General features: G+C 40.1%; 1 protein-coding gene across 1 annotated transcript; it reads right to left on the bottom strand.

The window, feature by feature from the left end:
* Window positions 1-9,409: 9,409 nt before the first annotated feature.
* Window positions 9,410-15,929, bottom strand: LOC134355253 (volume-regulated anion channel subunit LRRC8C-like). The gene is made up of 2 exons (XM_063065049.1): window positions 15,792-15,929; window positions 9,410-12,027 (listed from the first exon to the last, which is right to left on the bottom strand). Exons 1-2 carry the CDS (start codon window positions 15,927-15,929, stop codon window positions 9,706-9,708), a joined length of 2,460 nt encoding a protein of 819 aa, XP_062921119.1. The 3' UTR covers window positions 9,410-9,705.
* Window positions 15,930-19,585: the final 3,656 nt, after the last annotated feature.

Here is a 19,585-nt window from a genome sequence, read left to right on the forward strand (position 1 = left end):
GCAAACAGTGCAGCCAGCAACACTGTCATTATTTTGACCCCTATTGGGCAGGGGTACAATTTAGTGTAGTCTGGGGTGAAGTACGTTTTGTTTTTTCTTTTTTTGGAACACTCTGCCGTGGCGCTCTCTCGCTCACGCTCTCTCTCTCTTGTGGTCGCTCTCGCGCTCTCTCTTGCTTTCTCTCGCTCACTCGCTCTCAAAACAATTGAATTCCGTGAAATTGTATATAATTTGCGGGCATCAAGGAGCCACTATTAATATGCAGGAGACTCCTGGGACTTCCGGGAGTGGTGGGATGTCTGTACACAGGGACTTGGGCTATATAATATTTTTTGTGACTATGTTTTCTGCTATCGTAACTAAATGTGCTGTATGCATTATGTGTTGTGTTGTGTTGGTATCGTGTTTTGCACCTTGGCCCTGAAGGTACGATTTCGTTTGGCCATATTTACGTAAAACCATATAACCATATAACAATTACAGCACATATATGGTTGAATGACAATTAAACTTGTAATTGGGACATTATATAGTGTTAAGAGCACTATACAAATACATTGATGTTAAAGGTTATGAAAAACATGATATTCTTAGGAAGTCTTGTGAGGATAAGGTCTTACGGGGATAAGAATGACTCACATCACCAGTCCTAAGCTGCAGGTGCTCACAGGCTCTATCACAGGTGGCGTCGGTATCGCTTTTTACAAGATGGGTGTGGTTTTGAAGGTAGCGTACTCCTGCCATTTTATTGATTGTAATAATAGCATGTTTACTGCACCCAATCCTTCTTTCATAATATGAAACTGAGGGATAGATTAATGATGTTCCAAGATAATGTTTTGTCATAATTTATATCCACTTGTGAGATCTTAACAGTCCCAAGGGTCTGCAGATGAATCTGAAGCAACAAACTACCTGACGGAGGACCGCAGCACGTCAGATAGCATCAGTGTTGGGAAAGAAATTGTTGACATTTCAGATTGGAAACCTTGCTTCTGGACTTAGGAGCACATCTCACCAGTGACGTGGCCCTGCCAAGAACCTTTAGTACTCCAGCGCATCAGCCTACATTTTTATACTCGTTTGTAGAAAGGGGCCTGAAATCAAAATTTGTAATTTCTAAGTGAGGAAACCGTCAAATGAGCTACAGTGACTACCACTATTTAAACAGAATGCATAAGACTGAATTCAAACTACATATTAAGAAAGAAAGGTATTCACATGGCCTTCTCCTATTTTGTTGCAGCTCAGAAAATATATTTCTTTCAAGGCAGTCAGCCTAATGTGCCACTACTGATACGTAAAAATAACTAGCACATTTAAGTAGAATGGAATCTACATTATTCATTTTTTAAAGTACATGCTGAATATTAGAAACAAAGTGAGGCATTTTGCAGAATTTGCTTTTACACCTGTGTTTTGTCTATGTTGTTACATTATTTTTCTTAAATTAAATAAGCCTCAGAATATGTCAGCAAATCCAGTAAGTGCTGTCAAAATGTATTTATAATTATAAACTGCTATTAGTGTAGCAATCTCAATTTAGAATAACCAACGTTGAGCTGAACTGAATATGCCTGGACTCCTTCAATTTTGTGTTTTGTATTCTGTGTTTTTTGCTCTTTTTTTTGCTGCTTGCATGTGGGGAGGGATTGATGCTTTTCTTTCAACAGGTTCCATAGTTCTCTTTGTTTTGTGGCTGCCTGTGGGGAAGACAAATCTCAGGGTTGTATACTGCATACAGACTTTGATAACAAATGTACTTCGAACATTTAACTTTGAAAATGCACAAAGGAATTAGTCAATATTTATTCCATGCATTCCTAGTCATCTAGATTCTAAATTTTTGAATGAAATTAACCACAAATTTAGATTATGTGTTATATGTTATTGTAACTTCAAAGATTAATGAAGTTTTAAATATGCTGAAGCAAATTTCAATATAAACTGTTGTAATGTTTGCAATATTTTTCTCAATGTTTACATTATGAATGTCTAAAGATAAACAGTGCAAACATCTTGGATACAAAGATTTACTCATGTCCTATTTTAAAAAGAAATAGCTTGCCTTCATTCTAGAGCCATAGGGCAATAATATTACAATTAGCTCATTATACAGTAATCACAACTTCACTAAATATCCTCTAAATGAAAGAAGATGGACAAATTAACCAGGGGCAGCACTTCAAGCTGTAACATAGCCTTGTTCAAAGTTCCATAAATCACATTTTAATCATGCACTCAGATAGAATTATTTATAAACTGCTATTACTGTAATTATCCTAATTTAACCAGAATTGTAAAAGTGGGGCCTTGTGCTTTAAGGAGATTTTATCGAATGAAACCTCTCTCCCTAAATTTTCCTAAGAGATCAGAACCACAAATGAAGCTGCTATTTTCGTAATTTTTTTTAGCTCATATACTGGAAAGCTCTCCCAGAATCAGATTATTTTAAATCGTAATTGAGAAAGGGCAGTATCACCACTTAACAGAACAGTTTACACAGACAGTTCTTGGAATCACAATCTGGCATGAATTGATATTTTGTAAAATCACACTCAGTATTAATCGTGCTGAAAACCACTTGATCATTTGCAAGAATACTGGCTGAAAATCGACATGGCACAGCATTTTGTGGTGAATTAACACTGGCTCTGGTGGCAGTACTATCATTGTAGTGGCTTATTAACTGAGTCTATAGATGGCATTAGTTGATACCTCAGACCTTAGTCAATTTGAACTAGGCTTGTCTATTTGGATGCAGAACAGATCCGAATTTCTTTAGAAAAATTGAGCAACAGAATTGGAGAAAAGTTCTCTAAATAACAAAAAATTGTTGTTGTATAAATAACACATTAACATGAACAAAGCTGAATAATGATCATAAATGAGATTTGACAAAACCTAGTAATTAACTTTAACAAAAAGAATGTAAGAGTCCTGGAAATCTACATTTTGTTGGCAGAATTTCAGATGGTGATGAGAAGGCATACAGGAGCGAGACAGATCAACTAGTTGAGTGGTGTCGCAGCAACAACCTTGCACTCAAAGTCAGTAGGACCAAAGAATTGATTGTGGACTTCAGAAAGGGTAAGACGAGGGAACACACACCAGTCCTCATAGGGGATCAGAAGTGGAAAGAGTGAGCAGTCCAAAGTTCCAGAGTGTCAATATTTCTGAGGGTCTATCCCAACATATTGATGCAGTTATGAAGAAGGCATGACTGCAGCTATATTTCGTTAGGAGTTTGAGGAGATTAGGTATGTCACCAAAGACACTCACAAATTTCTACAGATGTACCATGAAGCACATTCTAACTGGCTTTATCACCATCTGGTACGGGGAGGGGGCACTGCACCATATTGAATTAAGCTGCAGAAACTTGAAAACTCAGTCAGTTCCTGGACATCTTCAAGGAATGATGCCTCAAAAAGTTGACATCCATCATTAAGGACTCCCATCACCCAGGACATGCCCTCTTCTCATTGCTACCATCAGGGAGAAGATACAGGAGCCTGAAGGCACGCACTCAACGATTCAGGAACAGCTTCTTCACCTCTTGCTATCAGATTTCTGAATGGACTTTGAGCCCATAAATATGACCTCACTACTTTTTTGCATTACTTATTTAATTTTATATATAGAAATATATACATCTTACTGTAATTCACAGTTTTTACTATCACGTATTACAATATAATGCTGCCACATAACAACAAATTTCACGATATATGTCAGACATATTAAAACTAATTCTGATTCTGAAAAGCACAGCAAGGACGCAGAAAAGTAATATGATGAACAAAAAGTTACTGGAACAAACGAGATTTTTTTAAAACCTAGGTATTTCTTTCTTTGATACAAAAGAATTAGTGCAAAATAAAATAGAAGTTCTTTTAACATTTTGCACCATCTTGAAAGGTAGGTAAGTAAAAAAATTCAATGGATTGACAATTTGACACATGGGGTTACGTAAAGTTAAAGAAATATTTTCATGCTGAGGCCTAAAGTAACGTAAAATGCTTTAACTTAATTTCATATGTAATTAATAAAAAGAGGATTTTATCTATATATCTGGAGGAAGATTTCAGCAATACAAAAGAAAAATAGATAACTCAAATTTTTGCAGAGAAAAATGGTTTCACTAAGCACTATATAGTCTCTAATGATTCCAATTTTCTTTAATAAAATATGTTCTACTACTTTGTTTGATCATATAATGTAAAATCAAGGATCAACTTTATTTGCCATACACATTTACATGTATTAGGAATTTGCTGTGGTGTGTTGGTGCAGCATGCAGCTAAAAATAACAACATTCAACAATTATAAAGAATTATATAAAAAAAATAAACTTAGAGGTTAAAAGTATGGCTATGGAATAAAATGTGTATACAGAAGTCTAGAAGTCGAGGTCCATTATCAAAGCCAAGTCTACGAACCTCTGTGAGTCCACTGGGGAGGCCAAAGCCCAAGTTTCTGTTTGCTGGAGGCCTGTTCTGGAGTTGAAGGACTGTGCACGTGCACGGGTGGAAGGGAGGAACAGGACTTGGTTTTTGCTGTTGATGGTTTGTTGCATGATGTGTTCTGTGTTGTTCTGCCATGCATTGTGAGCATGCTATGTTTGCATTGGAATGTGTGGTGTCACCTGCGGGGTGCCCCCAGAACACTTAACACAAACGACACACTCACTGTGTTTCAATGCACACGTGACAAATAAATTTGAATCTTGGATAAATACACAAATACCAGCATACAGTATATTTACAATTTTTAGCAGCAGTATAAAAAGTGATTTAAAGTGTTTACAGTGTAGTGACTCAAGTAATAGACAGAGGAAAGTGGGGAAGGGCTAACTATAATGGCTGACCAGATTAATGGCCCAGGGGAAGATACTTTTAAAATAGTGTTCAGATTTTGTTTTAATAGCCCTATAGCGCTTTTCAGATGGGAGCTTTAGGAAAAGGTTGTTTGTTGGGTGGGTAGTGTCCGCAGTGTCCTAGACACGTACAGGTCCTGCAGTGCTTGTAGACCGTAGCCAAATACCTTTTCTGCTGACCTGACAGCTTGCTGTAGTTTTTGTATATTGTGAGAGACTGCTGCACCAAACCAGACCAGGGTGATGTGAGGATATACTACCTTGTGCTTCATTTTCTTACAGGCATTCACAGTAGGACAGAGTCTCCTCCACAATCTCCATCGGCACAGGTGCACCACAAGGCTGTGTGCTTAGTCTCCTGCTCTACTTGCTTTATACGTATGACTGTGAAGTTAAACAGCTTCAATGACATATTTAAGTTTGCTGACAACACTGTCATAGGCCAAATCAAAAGCGACAACACATCAGCACACAGGAGGGAGACTGAAAATCTTGCTGAGTGATGCCACAGCAACCGTTCATTCAATGTCAGTAAGACCAAGGATCTGATTATTGACTTCAGAAGGAGGAAAGCAGAGGTCCATGAGCCAGTCCTTATAGGGAGATCAGAGGTAATGAGTCAGCAGCTTTAAATTCTTCAGTATTAATCTTTCAGAGGATATGTCCTGGCTAAAGCATGTAAGAGCCATGTGAAGAAAGTATGGCAGCGCCTCGACTTCCTTAGAAGCTTGCGAAGTTTCAGCTTGACATCTAAAACTTTGACAAACTTTTACAGATGTGAGGCGGAGAATATATTGACTGGTTGCGTCACAGCCAGGTACAGAACCACCAATGCCCTTGAACGGAAAACCCTGCAAAAAGTAATGGATATGGTCCAGTCCATCATGGGTAAAGCCCTCCCCAGCACTGAGCATGTCTACACAGAGCGCTGTGACAGGAAAGCAACATGAATCATCAAGGAACCCCACCACCGATGCCATGCTCCCTTTTCACTGTTGCCATCAGGAAGAATGTACAGGAACCTCAGAACCCACGGCACCAGGTTCAGGAACAGTTATTACCTCTCAACCATGAGACTCTTGAACCTGTGGTGATAACTGAATCCATCACTGAACTGTTCCTACAACCTATGGACTCACTTTCAAGGACTCTTCATGTCATATTCTCGATATTTATTGCTTATTTATTTATTATTATTTTTCTTTTGTATTTGCACAGTTTGTTAATTTTTGCACATTTGCTGTTTGACCGTCCTGTTGGGTGCAGTCTTTCATTGATTATATTGTATGTGCCCACAAGAAAAAGATTCTCAGGGTTGAATATGCTGACATATATGCAGAGTACTTTGACGATAAATTTACTTTAATCTTTGAACTTTGAAAAACTGAAAACTATTACATATTTTAACAGGCACTAAAGATTTTACAGTTTGTCTTACATGAGACTTTCTTCTCTATGTACCATTAGCTTGCCAACTTCTACTGATCCCCAATGAATATAACATCTCCATGTATAAATCTATCCATTTCTTTCTGAATTTTCCTAATCTAAACCAGCTCTTTAGAATTGACTTATCCCATAAAATTCCATTCTCTCCATTTTGTGGCAAGCCTTAGGTCCGTACTTTGGGATAATGCCCTAAATCAGCCTTTCTCAAACTTTTTGCCCTGGAAGAACCCTTGAAATAATTTTCAGGTCTCAGGGAACTGCTGTGTAAAAATTATTATATCTACAGCTCGCAGTATGTTAGCGTGATCAGTAAGTTGTAGATATAATAGTCCAAAAATATTTGTCAATGCTCTTGAGTAGAGAATGAATTTTTAGCCAACATTTTTTGGGAAAAAAGGTAGCTAAGCTTGGCTTACATTTCTTAAAACTAATCTCTTTCTTTCTCTTTCAGAAATTTAAAAAATTCATAAGGCAAACAAAATAAATTTCTGCTAAATAACTCGTATAAGTCAAAATAGGATTTAATTTTTCTAAAGGTAGGCTCAGTAGATTTAATTTAACTAAAAGTTGTAAATCGATTTTAATTAATGTTATTTACAACATGAAAATTTATTGACAATGTTGAACTGTAAAGTTACTAAAAACCACGGTTCTTCCAAGACAGACTTTTTGTTTCCAGATTGAAGACAGGGCATTAAATATATCTCGGCCTTTGCTTGTTTCAGGGAGCTCTTTACAACAGAAAAAGTTTTATTGAATTTCACCATCATTTACAAATCTTACAAATGCTAAAATATGACATTTATTGGTGAAATCTGTTGAATCATCAACCTAGATAGAGAAGTTGTTATTGTTTTCAGCTTATCACACAAACCTCTTCAGCATTATGTGGCATGTCACCAATACGTCAATTTATTGTACTGTTTGATAGTGAAACCTTTTCAATTTCACGTACTGCATCTTGTCCTTGCATTTTACCCACTATAATTTTACCTGATGGCGTTATTAGGTCCTAACCAACTGTGTGACTTTTCCTTTTCTGGGTAATGAGTTCTGCTACTAAATAAATTGCTTCCTGATCATCTTTACTGACTGTGACTTCATTAACAAAGCTTTACTCTGTTTGTTTTGAGATTCCAATAGCCGTTTAAAATAATCTGCATTCTTATGTGTCATATGACTATGATTTGTAGTTATGTCTTTTCAATTTTGTTGGAGCCAATGCTACATTTGTAAGTTGTTTGCCACAGACTAGGCACAATGGAATAGGATAACTTTGATCACCAGTTCATGTAAAACCATTGGTAAGTAGCTTTCATTGTAAAGGCGGACTTTTTTTCTGTCCATTGTTGCACCACTGCAGTGAAATGACTCAGAAGATTATATTGTCAGACATGTCTGTAAAACACAGGGGTTAATAAAATATAAAAAAGAATGGCATAATAAATAGTGAAATGAGAAAACCGCAAAAAATATGGAAACTTCTCAAAGCAATTCACTTCTAACCTACACAATCCACCTTTTGCAAAGTTCACAACAGCGAAATGGTGGGTCAGCAGCTGAATCGCAGCGCGTAAATATCCCTTTAGAATTAAAATTTCCCTACAGTTTTCTGGTAACCGGTAGAATTTGTACCGGTAGAATTTGTTCACTCCGTGCGTCGGGGAAGTTGGGAAGGTAATTCAGGAGGGAGGAACTGACGTCACATCCCAAGTTGGGCGAGTCAATTCAATGTTCGGATAATGCACTTCACGCTCATCAGTCCTCCCCTCCGTGCAATACAGTGCTCACCAATTATCAGCCTACCATCCTCCCCTCTGTGCAATACAGTGCTCACCAATTATCAGCCTACTGTCCTCCCCTCCATGCAATACAGTGCTCACCAATTATCAGCCTACTGTCCTCCCCTCCATGCAATACAGCACTCACCAATTATCAGCCTACTGTCCTCCCCTCCATGCAATACAGCACTCACCAATTATCAGCCTACTGTCCTCCCCTCCATGCAATACAGTGCTCACCAATTATCAGCCTACTGTCCTCCCCTCCATGCAATACAGCACTCACCAATTATCAGCCTACTGGCCTCCCCTCCGCACAATACAGTGCTCACCAATTATCAGCCCACCATCCTCCCCTCCATGCAATACAGTGCTCACCAATTATCAGCCTACTGTCCTCCCCTCCATGCAATACAGCACTCACCAATTATCAGCCCACCATCCTGCCCTCCATACCATACAGTGCACCTCAGCAGCCTACTATCCTCCCCTCCGTGCAATACAGTGCTCACCAATTATCAGCCCACCATCCTGCCCTCCATACCATACAGTGCACCTCAGCAGCCTACTATCCTCCCCTCCATGCAATACAGTGCTCACCAATTATCAGCCCACCATCCTGCCCTCCATACCATACAGTGCACCTCAGCAGCCTACTATCCTCCCCTCCGTGCAATACAGGGCTCACCAATTATCAGCCCACCATCCTGCCCTCCATACCATACAGTGCACCTCAGCAGCCTACTATCCTCCCCTCCATGCAATACAGTGCTGCTCATCAACCCCGCTGTGCAATACAGCACTCTCCAATTATTGACAACCTCCCCTATCTCGCATCAAAAACTAAGAATGGACTCATCCAAATAAACATGGTCCAACTGCACGCTGCTATACAATGGGCTGAGAGACTTCTAGTGAGATTGCTAACAGGGCTGCTCGGTCACTTCCCACCACTGTCAGCACTAGCATCGCATGAAGTTCAAAAACTGATGTTGTTTTGAATCACGATCTCTCGCGGAACCCTAGTCGAGAAACCTTGCCTGAAATGCATATACTGGCAATTCTCAGCTTTTTCAAGGAATACAATCTGTTCTAAATATTCCCCTCCTTGCTTGGCACCTTTTTGTGACCATTTTTATGTTTTGAGATGTCTACCTCACTGCAATAAAAGTACAAGTAAATTGAAGTAGTAGTTTGAAAAATTATCCTGCATGAATTTTTAAGAACACTGTATTTGAACACTATACACACCCAATGTTATAAAATGCTCAGAAAATGGTTATTTATTTATTTATTTAGAAATACAAGAAGGGGTCCTTCCGGCCCACTGAGTTGCACCACACAGCAACCCACTTATTTTACCCCAGCCTAATCACAGGGCAATTTAAAATGACCAGTTAACCTACTAACTGATATGTCTTTGGAATGTAGGAGGAAAGCAGAGCACTTTGAGGAAACTCGCGCGTTCACAGGGAAGGCATACAAACTTCTTACAGACACTCTGTACTCCAATGCCCTGAGCTGTAAGAGTGTTGCTTTAACTGCTACGCTACTGTGGCAGTCCTTTTAAAGACAGTATTGAAATATACTTGCAGTTCACTTAGATTCTCTGCTTATAAATTCTTCTCTGACTTCATATGGCAGTGTGTTGAAAACATCCTCTTCCACATTCAGCTGACTTCTCTTCAGACACTGACACTTCCCCAGTTCAGGTGGCAAATACTGCAGTTTATTCCCTTTTAGCTCTAGTTGGCGCAGCTGTATCAGATTTTTCACCTTAGGTGGAATGTATGTCAAAAGATTATCTGAAAGTATTAACACTCGAAGCTTTGTACAATAAAACAATTCCAAGGGTAATTTGGACACTTTGTTACTCTCAATATTGAAGTAATGAAGATCCGCCAGTTGATCTATCTCAGGAGGAATGCGTGTAATGTTATTATGACCAACATCCAGATGTTGTAGCCTAGTGAGCTTAAACAGATTGGATGGAAGAAAACTAATGCTGTTGTTCGTTAAATACAGCATTTCGAGTGAGCTGGCTTTGGCAATGTACACTGGAATCTGTGCAATTTTGTTGTAATGAAGCTTCAACGTGGTGAGTTTGCGGAGATGTTGGAAACTAGCTAACTCTTCTAAGGTCCTCAGGTTGTTGTCTTTAAGATCTAATTCTTGGAGATTGCTCAGGCTAAATATGGCACTTGGGATTTGCTCCAGATCACAGCTGTATAGCTTTAAAACGGACAGGCAAAGCATCTTTCGAAGGCTATTGAGAGTGATGAACCTTTTGCCCTGATTGTCAATAGTTAGGTGCTGAAGATGGTGGGCAACATCAATGACTGCTGCAGGTATTTTGGTGACATTTGATTTTAAATGTAAAGATCTAAGCCGTTCTAAGTCACAAAGTGACTGCAGGACGAGAGAAGATTTGTTATCAATTAACAAATTGCCTTCAAGATACAATACACGAAGATTCTTAAGACAATACATCCATTGTGGTATTTCATAAGCATTCGCAAACCGTACTCTTAAAATGGTTATTGTATCTTTTAAAAATGCAAGTGCTCGGTTTTCTACTTTTATCGTACAGTTGTACACCCACAGTTCTTGAAGTGAGGTTTGCTGTGAGATGGCTGCACTAATTGAGGTGTCTTTAATAAATTCAAGCTTTAATACTTCCAGGTTATAAATATCATAAACACTATTAGGAATACCAGGCAGCATGAAGAGATGTAATTCAATTTTGTTGTCTTCGTTAGTAACTATACGTTGTTGAAGCTTCTCACGTGTCCATTCGTAACTCAAGTTCAGTTGGCGGAGTTTGTTTTCACTGACGTCAGACAGGAAGACGGCAAACTTCCTGGCATACAATTTATCATACTGGTCAATAAGGTGCAGCAAAAATGCAAAGTCATTCTTCACATCTGGTATATCATCAATCCCAGTTTCTTCTCGGACATATGCAAAAGAATATTCCTTAAGTTTGAAGTAAAAAATCCAGTACAGTGTGTAGATGCACGTTATAAAATAAATGAAGATAACCACGACATACACAATGGACAACATCCTGAATATCCTCCAAAGGCCATGGATGCAGAAAAATTCTGTGAAGCCTGTAATGTGAATTTTGTCTACACAGTGGACAATATGTTTCATTTGAGGAATCCGAGTTACAAAGTAGGCTAGGATGAAAATTGTTTGAACACAACGTAAAACAGTCTGTCTTATGTACATCATATAAAGAATATGACCTTCTTCAGTGTGAAGACGAAACTTTTTGACCTTTTCAAACAACGCCTTTGCTTGTTCTCCTTCCTTTTTGTCCAAGATTTTCACTGCGGTGTGGCCATAAACACCGCCCCCGACTGTCTTAAAAGTCTTAGATGGAGGCTTACACAGAGAGGCTTGTGCTTCATTCTCACAGATTTTGTCATTACTGATTTCTTTGTCTCCTAATAAGAGGGCAGTTTCAGAAGATTGTTGGTGGTTTAAAGAGCAAGATATAGATGGTTCATTTGATAACACTGTTCTTTGTGGAATCTGTAGATCAGAATCCTCATAAACAGTTTCCGAAAGTGCCTTAGTGGTCCACTGGGAATCTAAACATTTTCCTAGGATTGATATGAAGTGTTCAATTTTGGAACTTGTTCCTGGAAATTTGAACCAGAAATTACTGCTGATCAAGAATATAAGTGTGTGAATGATAGCAATGTAAGGGAAATACTTGGAATACCACTGAATTGCATGATCATAACAATACTGATCCATTAAATTGTACTGTTCACGGTCTAGGTCAGTCTTAAATCCAGAATGGAAACTATTTAATTTACGACCTTTGAGAGCACTTTTGTTCCATTGCATGGTAGTCATCAAGAAACCTTCTGGCACAGGTACACAGATGATCTTGTCTGTTGATATCTGCTTAAGTACAGAGAAGAATTTTACCATAATGAAAACACATCATTAAAAGACCAAATGCCTCTCCTTCCATTTTGCTGATAAAGAATATGACATCAATAAATAAATTTTAAAGGCTCACTTATAGAAATCACAAATACACACAATTGCATTTCTTCTCGACACTGGCAAGACCAAACATACACTAGGCAACTGTCTCGCAGAGCAATCTGTACTCTGTCCATAATGGTCATCTTGACCTTCAGTTGCACTTCACTGCAGCATCCACTTCCATTCCCATGCTGAACTCTCAGTCCTCAGCCTTTCCCATTGCCACTGTAAGGCCCAATGCAAACCAGAAAAGTGCCCCATATTTTGCTTGGGTAACTGACAGCTAAATGGTATAAACATAGGAATTAGGTCATTCAGCCCACTGAGTCTGCTCCGCCATTCCATCTTGGCTGATTTATTATTCTTCTTAATCCCATTCTCCTGCCTTCTCCCTGTAACCTTCGACGGTCTTACTAATCATGAATGCATTAACCTCCATTTTAAATATACCCAAAAACCTGGCCTCCACAGCCGTGTGTGGCAATAAATTCCACAGATTCACCTCCCTCTCGCTAAAAGATTCCTCCTTATCTGTTCTAAAGGGACATCCTTCTATTCTGAGTCTGTACACTCTGATCATCCCCTACTACAGGAAGCATCCACTCCATGTCCACTCTATCTAGGCCTTTCAATATTAGATAGGTTTCAAAGAGATCCTCCTCACTCATCTAAGCTTCAGTGAGTACAGGCCTAGAGTCATCATGTTCCTCCCCGCCTGGTTCCATCTGCCCATTACCTACATACTTATCTATAAGGGTTTATACTCTATGGCTCACCATTCCTATCCTCTCTCTCACTTGGGTTTCATATACACATCATCCTTCTCTTTTTTGGTTCTACCTATAACCTACAAGCTTCTGGCCTAACCGCCCCCCCCCCCCAATCCCCTCCCCACTTGGTTCTTTTGTTTTTTTTTCCACTTTCATGTTTCTACCTATCACCCAGCAGAGCAGCCTGTTTCAACACTCCCGATTCCCCCTCCCACCTGACTCCATCTAACCATCATCTTTTCCCCTCATCATGTTCTATTTATCACCCCTCCCTTTCACTACTATGTATTGACTATCTTCCCTGAACACTCTCAATATCTATAGGGTCCCAACCTTACTTTTGGCTCCACAGAAGGCACTGAGTTCTTCCAGGAGTTTATGTTTTGCTCCATATTCTAGCATCTTCAGTCCCTTACGTCAATTTTTGGCAAGTTGTGAGCAAGTATTTAAACTTGTTGACATTCAGTACATTGTAGAGAAGAAAAAATCACTCTGCATACAGGTAACACACTATAGAAGAACATTAATGTTCATACAAATATAGATTGCATTTATTACACTAGACTGTGCTATTCATGGTCCACTGACCAGACCCATTGCCACAGTGCCAGCCTCCATGGACTTAGTTTTTCAGGAGATGGAAAGCAGAGAAAGCTGACCATCCACACCCAAAAAGTACGTGGCGGGTAATGCAAAGTGAGACCCTGGGGGAATGATGCTGTCAAAGGGATATGAACTGATTTTGTGTGTCTCTGATAATCAGACACACTTTAAAAACAATGCAAATCACCTTAAGTAACTGGATAAAGCCGATGAAGATAAAATAAAAAAATTAAAACACTCTAAAGTATGAAGAATTAGTTAGCATTATTCTCTGAGTGAGCATTTGTCTTCCAATGAATGGAGTCACCAGCCTTCCTTCACATAAAGCTAATCATTGCTCTGTGACTAAGATTGGGAGGAAGCCAAATGAGCAGCAGAACACAAGATGTGCCAGGGTCTCTCCTTCAGCTCATCTTGAAATTCTGTATTTGGCCAGGCGTGTGTGAGGTGCATTGAGGCCCAAAGGGCTGACAGTTAATAATTAACTCTGTCAGTTTGATTCAGCCCTATGACAATACTGATCTATATTTTCATTTGAAAGATCTCATTGGGATCCTTTATAACACTGGAATCATTTCTGTTGGTAGTTGTTTAAACTGAATCATACCAACCAAAGAGGTATTAGCATAGAGCATTTCAGGGCATTCCAAGCACAAACCACACTCAAAATTATGCTAGCCTTAACAGAAGGTGGGAACTTGGGAGCAATACTCCTCCCAGTATCTGAAGAGAACCTGTTCATCAGGTGTAAAGAGGTATGTGACTGTTTCTGTGCTATGGACATCACCTGAACCAACTTCCATTTCATTTGGAGATCCAAAATCTACAGAGAAAGTTCTTCAAAGGAAGGTAACATTTATGGAGTGTGGCTGCAATCCTGGTAACGCTGTGCTGAGATGCTGTCTGTCTCTGGCATTGCGAAGGATGCCCTGGTCCTGTTGCTCTGGCAGGTTGGATTCAGTTGGGCAATGTGTCTCAAATTTCAAAGTAAAATTTATTATCAGAGTACATAGACGTCACCACATACAACTCTGAGATTCTTTTTTCTGCGGGCATATTTAGCAAATCTATAGAACATCAGATAATGTTAACTGTAAACAAACTATGCAAATGCTGATATAAATAAATAGCAATAAATAACAAGCACGAAATAACAATACAACAACAAAGAATCCTTCTACATCTGAGTGCAATGGTATTCCCAAGACTCCATCCAGAACTTGCATGACTGACAGTAGTGAAAACCGACAGGAAGCTACTGATGCCATGAAGGAAGCCCTGAACACCACCAGAGATGAAGGACCTTCATTGCTGCCCTAAAGGCCTGTAGTATAATGGGCAGTAAGCTACGCTCATGTGGAGGCTTGGTGCAGTATACAAATAGTAACAGTGATGCTTTACTCATAACTGACAAATTTTTATTGAGCTCATATAACAAATATATCGACTATAGAAAGTGATTAAAAATTATAATTGATTCAACTGGTTACAATTAACTTTTGTTTACTCAGGTTTTACATTGGTCTGCAAATTCAAAACAAATTTCAACCACTCATATAACCACTCAAGTATAAATGCTGCTGGAGATAACTTGCACAAATGGACAATCAGGCAAACCAGGCAAATACAGTTTCCCAAAAGTGCAGTAAAATCTGCATTTTCATAATCAGGGACAGAGGCTTTATTTAGTCCAACTGTCTTTAAATTGACTGGGAAGCAGGAGACTGCAGATGCTGGAATCTGGAGCAACAAGGGATGTTCAGTCTGAGCTTCAGTCCTGATGTAGGGCAGCCTAAAATACCAGCAACTCCTTTTAGATAGATATTGTCAATACTTCCGGTTGAAGCTGCTCAACTAGCTGAACTCCAGCAGCAGACTGTTGTTCCACTTTAAATAGTTTCATGTCACACAGATGCATGCATAGTCACAAATCTGTCACAATTTTACTCAAACTCTCTTGCCCCATCATTGAAATGTTCCCACAACCAATGGACTCACTTTCAAGGACTCCTCATCTCATGCTTTTGATCTTTATTGCTTATTATTTATTATTATTTCTTTCCTTTTGTATTTGCACAGTTTGTTGTCTTTTGCACACTGGATGAATACTCAAATTGGTGCAGTCTTTCATTGATTCTGTTATGGTTATTATTCTATAGATTTATTGAGTATGCCCACAAGAAAATTAACCTCAGTGTTGTATATGGTGACATATATGTACTTCAATTATAAACTTACTTTGACCTTCGAACTTTGATAAACTAAATTGAGAAGTATTGATCATTCCAAACAAAACAGTACCTGCAAAGTGCCTCCATAAACTGCAACCATAAGCATCAAAATGGTTAAATAATCTGTGAAAACATCCCACCATGGTTTTAAGATTTTAAATGTTGCTCGTTGATCTCCAAAATATTTTAGCTCAACCACCGAAAACATATCTAAAGAAACAAAAAAAATGCTATTTATACAAATTACTTCCATAAAACAGTTTGTTCTAAGTCCAGCGGTGTTTAACTCATTTTGTATGGATCATTGGAAAGGCTGCATTTGAATACTTTGAGCTAATCTGCTGAAGATTTGGAGGCATCAGAAGATGCTAGGAATTGGAGCTTCAAGCTACAAAGTGACTCAGAACTAATTTTAATTTGAGACAAAGAGGATTAGTGAACGAGGATTAGTGAAGTGCTGAATAGAAAGGAGAATGCAGTCATAAATGGTCATTTAACTTAAGACTGGAAATCCTGTTCTGTCAGCATGATAAAACCCAAGTAAGATCTAGGAACAGGAATCTCTTTCCTCCATCTCAAATCACTAATAAAGAAAACAGACTCCCAGCTAACTGCTCAATGGAAGACGTGGGTCTTGGGGATGCGGCCCAGTGGACAACCCGATTCCTCGTTGGCGTCACCGACTGAAGCGTCGTGGGAGATTGTAATATCAAGATGGCAGCATATGCTGCTGTCGATTAAAGGTTCTTGAGTCGGGGAGCTGCAGATCGTAACAATGAAACAGTGGGCTGTTGGTCTCCCTCTCGTCTGTTGTAAGAGCAATATCCCTCTCAGGGAGGGGGAAGGGAGGAAGGGGGTAGGGGGAGGGGGAGAGAGAGGGAGGAGGAGAGAGAGGGAGAGGGAGGAGGAGAGACAGAGGGAGAGGGAGGAGGAGAGACAGAGGGAGAGAGAGACCAATGACCAATTAACCTACCAACCGGTATGTCTTTGGACAGTGGGAGGAAACCTATGCAGTCACGATGGAAAGTACAAACTCCTTACAGGCAGCAGTGGGAAATGAACTCGGGTCGCTGGTACTAACCACAGGCATTGTGCTAACCACTATGCAACTGTGCCTGCTGAGTTCCTCCAGCATTTTGTGCGTGTTATCTAGACCCTCCTCGTTGCTTTTAAATTCCAGCCTGCTCAAAATTACTGATAACATTGTACTTGTCTTCCTTATTACCTACTTAAGCCGCAGGGGATTTCTGCTTGAAGACTCCCAAGTTCCTTTGCGTTTCCAATTTCTGAATGTCAAAAATAGTCTGTGCCTTTACAGCGCACAAAAACTGCTGGAAAATCTGAGCAGGCCAGGCAGCATCTATGGAAAAGAGTAGAGTCGACGTTTCAGACTGAAACCCTTCGGCAGGACTGGAGTAAAAGAACTGAGGACTTGATTTTAAAAGGTTGGTGGGGGGGGGAGAGAAACACTAGGTGATAGATGAAACCTGGAGGGGAAGGGGTGTAGTAAAGAGCTGGGAAGTTGATTGGTGAAGGAGACAGAAGGCCATGGAAGAAAGAAAAAGGGGGGTGGACCATGGCCTTCTGCCTCCTTCACCATTCAACCTCCCAGCTTTTTACCTCATCCCTCCCCTCCAGGTTTCACCTATTGCCTGGTGTTTCTCTCTCCCCTCAACCCTCACCTTTCAAGTCTACTCCTCAGTTTCTTTTACTCCAGTCCTGCTGAAGGGTTTTGGTCCGAAACATCGACTGTACACTCTCTCCATAGATGCTGCCTGGCCTGCTGAGTTCCTCCAGCATTCTGTGTGTGTTGCTCAGATTTCCAGCAGCTGCAGACTTTCTCTTGTTTGTGAGTTTATGCCTTTATTTCTTTTACCAAAGGGCATGGCCATGCACTTCCCTACACTATATTCCATATACCACTTCTTTGCCCATTCTCCTCATCTGTCCAAATCCCTGCTCCCTTAACACTACCTGCCCTTATACCTTTCTTTATATATGTCTGTGTACACATATACAGCGGCATGCAAAAGTGTGGGCACCCCGGTCAAACTTTCTGTTACTGTGAATAGCTAAGCGAGTAAAAGATAAATTGATTTCCAAAAGGCATAAAGTTAAAGATGGCACATTTCTTTAATATTTTAAGCAAGAAATCTTTTTTATTTCCATCTTTTACGTTTCAAGATAACAAAAAAGGAAAAGGGACCGAAGCAAAAGTTTGGACACCCTGCATGGCAGTACTTAGTAACACCCCGTTTGGCAAGTATCACAGCTTGTAAATGCTTTTTGTAACCAGCTATGAATCTTTCCATTCCTGTCTGGGGGATTTTCACCCATTCTTCCTTACAAAAGGCTTCTAGTTCTGTGATTTTCTTGGGCCGTCTTTCATACACTGCTCTTTTGAGGTCTATCCACAGATTTCCGATGATGTTCAGGTCAGGGGACTGTGAGGGCCATGGCAAAACCTTCAGCTTGCACCTCTTGAGGTAGACCATTGTGGATCTTGAGGTGTGTTTAGGTTCATTATCCTGTTGCAGAAGCCATCCTCTTTTCATCTTTGGCTTTGTTACAGTGTGATGTTTGCTTCCATAATTTGCTGGTATTTAATTGAAATCATTCTTCCCCCTAACAGTAAATGTTCCCTGTGCCACTGGCTGCAACACAAGCCAAAAGCACGATCGATCCACCCCCGTGCTTAACAGCTGGAGAGGGGTTCTTTTCATGAAATTCTGCACCTTTTTTTTCCAAACATACCTTTGCTCATTGGGGCCAAAAAGTTCTATTTTAACTTCATCAGTCTACAGGACTTGTTTCCAAAATACATCAGGCTTGTTTAGATGTTCCTTTGAACCTTTTGAATAGAACACTGGCTTGAGTTGCAGCCAGTGGCACAGGGAACATTTGCTGGTAGATGGAAGAATGATTTCAATTAAATACCAGCAAATTCTGGAAGCAACCCCATCTGTAACAAAGCAGAAGATGAAAGGAGGAAGGCTTGTACAACAGGATAATGAACCTAAACACACCCCAAAATCCACAATGGACTACCTCAAGAGGTGCAAGCTGAAGGTTTTGCCATGGCCCTCACAGTCCTCTGACCTAAACATCGAGAATCTGTGGATAGACCTCAAAAGAGCAGTGCATGCAAGACAGCCCAAGAATCTCACAGAACTAGAAGCCTTTTGTAAGGAAGAATGGGCGAAAATCCCCCGAACAAGAATTGAAAGACTCCTAGCTGGCTACAAAAAGCGTTTACATGCTGTGATACTTGCCAAACGGGGTGTTACTAAGTACTGCCATTCAGGGTGCCCAAACTTTTGCTTCAGGCACTTTCCCTTCTTTGTTATTTTGAAACTGTAAAAGATGGAAATAAAAAAGTTTTCTTGCTTAAAATATTAAAGAAATGTGCCATCTTTAACTTTATGCCTTCTTGAAATCAGTTCATCTTTTACTCGCTTAGCCATTCACAGTAACAGAAATTTTGACCAGGGGTGCCCAAACTTTTGCATGCCACTGTATATACATATTAAATATGTGATATTATATAGTATTAATATTTTAATATATTGTGTATCTATATAAAATGAGGGAGAGGCTCACTCACTCACTCACTCCCTACCTGCAGTCACGGGCCACTGAGGAGCCGCGCCTCCGCGGCCATTAAACGCGCTCACGGTCCCGGCGCGCCCCCCACGGCCGTTAAACGCGCTCACGGGCCCGGCGCGCGCCCTCCGCGGCCGTTCAACGCGCACGCGGGTCCGGCGCCCGCCCCCCGCGGCGAGCGGATCCAATCAAACCGTCCCCGCGCGTGTTGGGGCCGCAAAGGAAATGCTGAATCGGCGCAGAGCGTGCCTGGCAACCAGG

Source organism: Mobula hypostoma, chromosome 12 (genome assembly GCF_963921235.1).
Source record: "Mobula hypostoma chromosome 12, sMobHyp1.1, whole genome shotgun sequence".
Taxonomy (NCBI): Eukaryota; Metazoa; Chordata; class Chondrichthyes; order Myliobatiformes; family Myliobatidae; genus Mobula; species Mobula hypostoma.

Bases quoted from the DNA above. Each gene is read 5' to 3' on its own strand.
- LOC134355253 (XM_063065049.1), bottom strand. From the start codon at position 15,929: ATGTTTTCGGTGGTTGAGCTAAAATATTTTGGAGATCAACGAGCAACA. The intron at 12,028-15,791 runs GTACTGTTTTGT...GTACTTAAGCAG, and splicing joins TTTATGGAGGCACTTTGCAG to ATATCAACAGACAAGATCAT.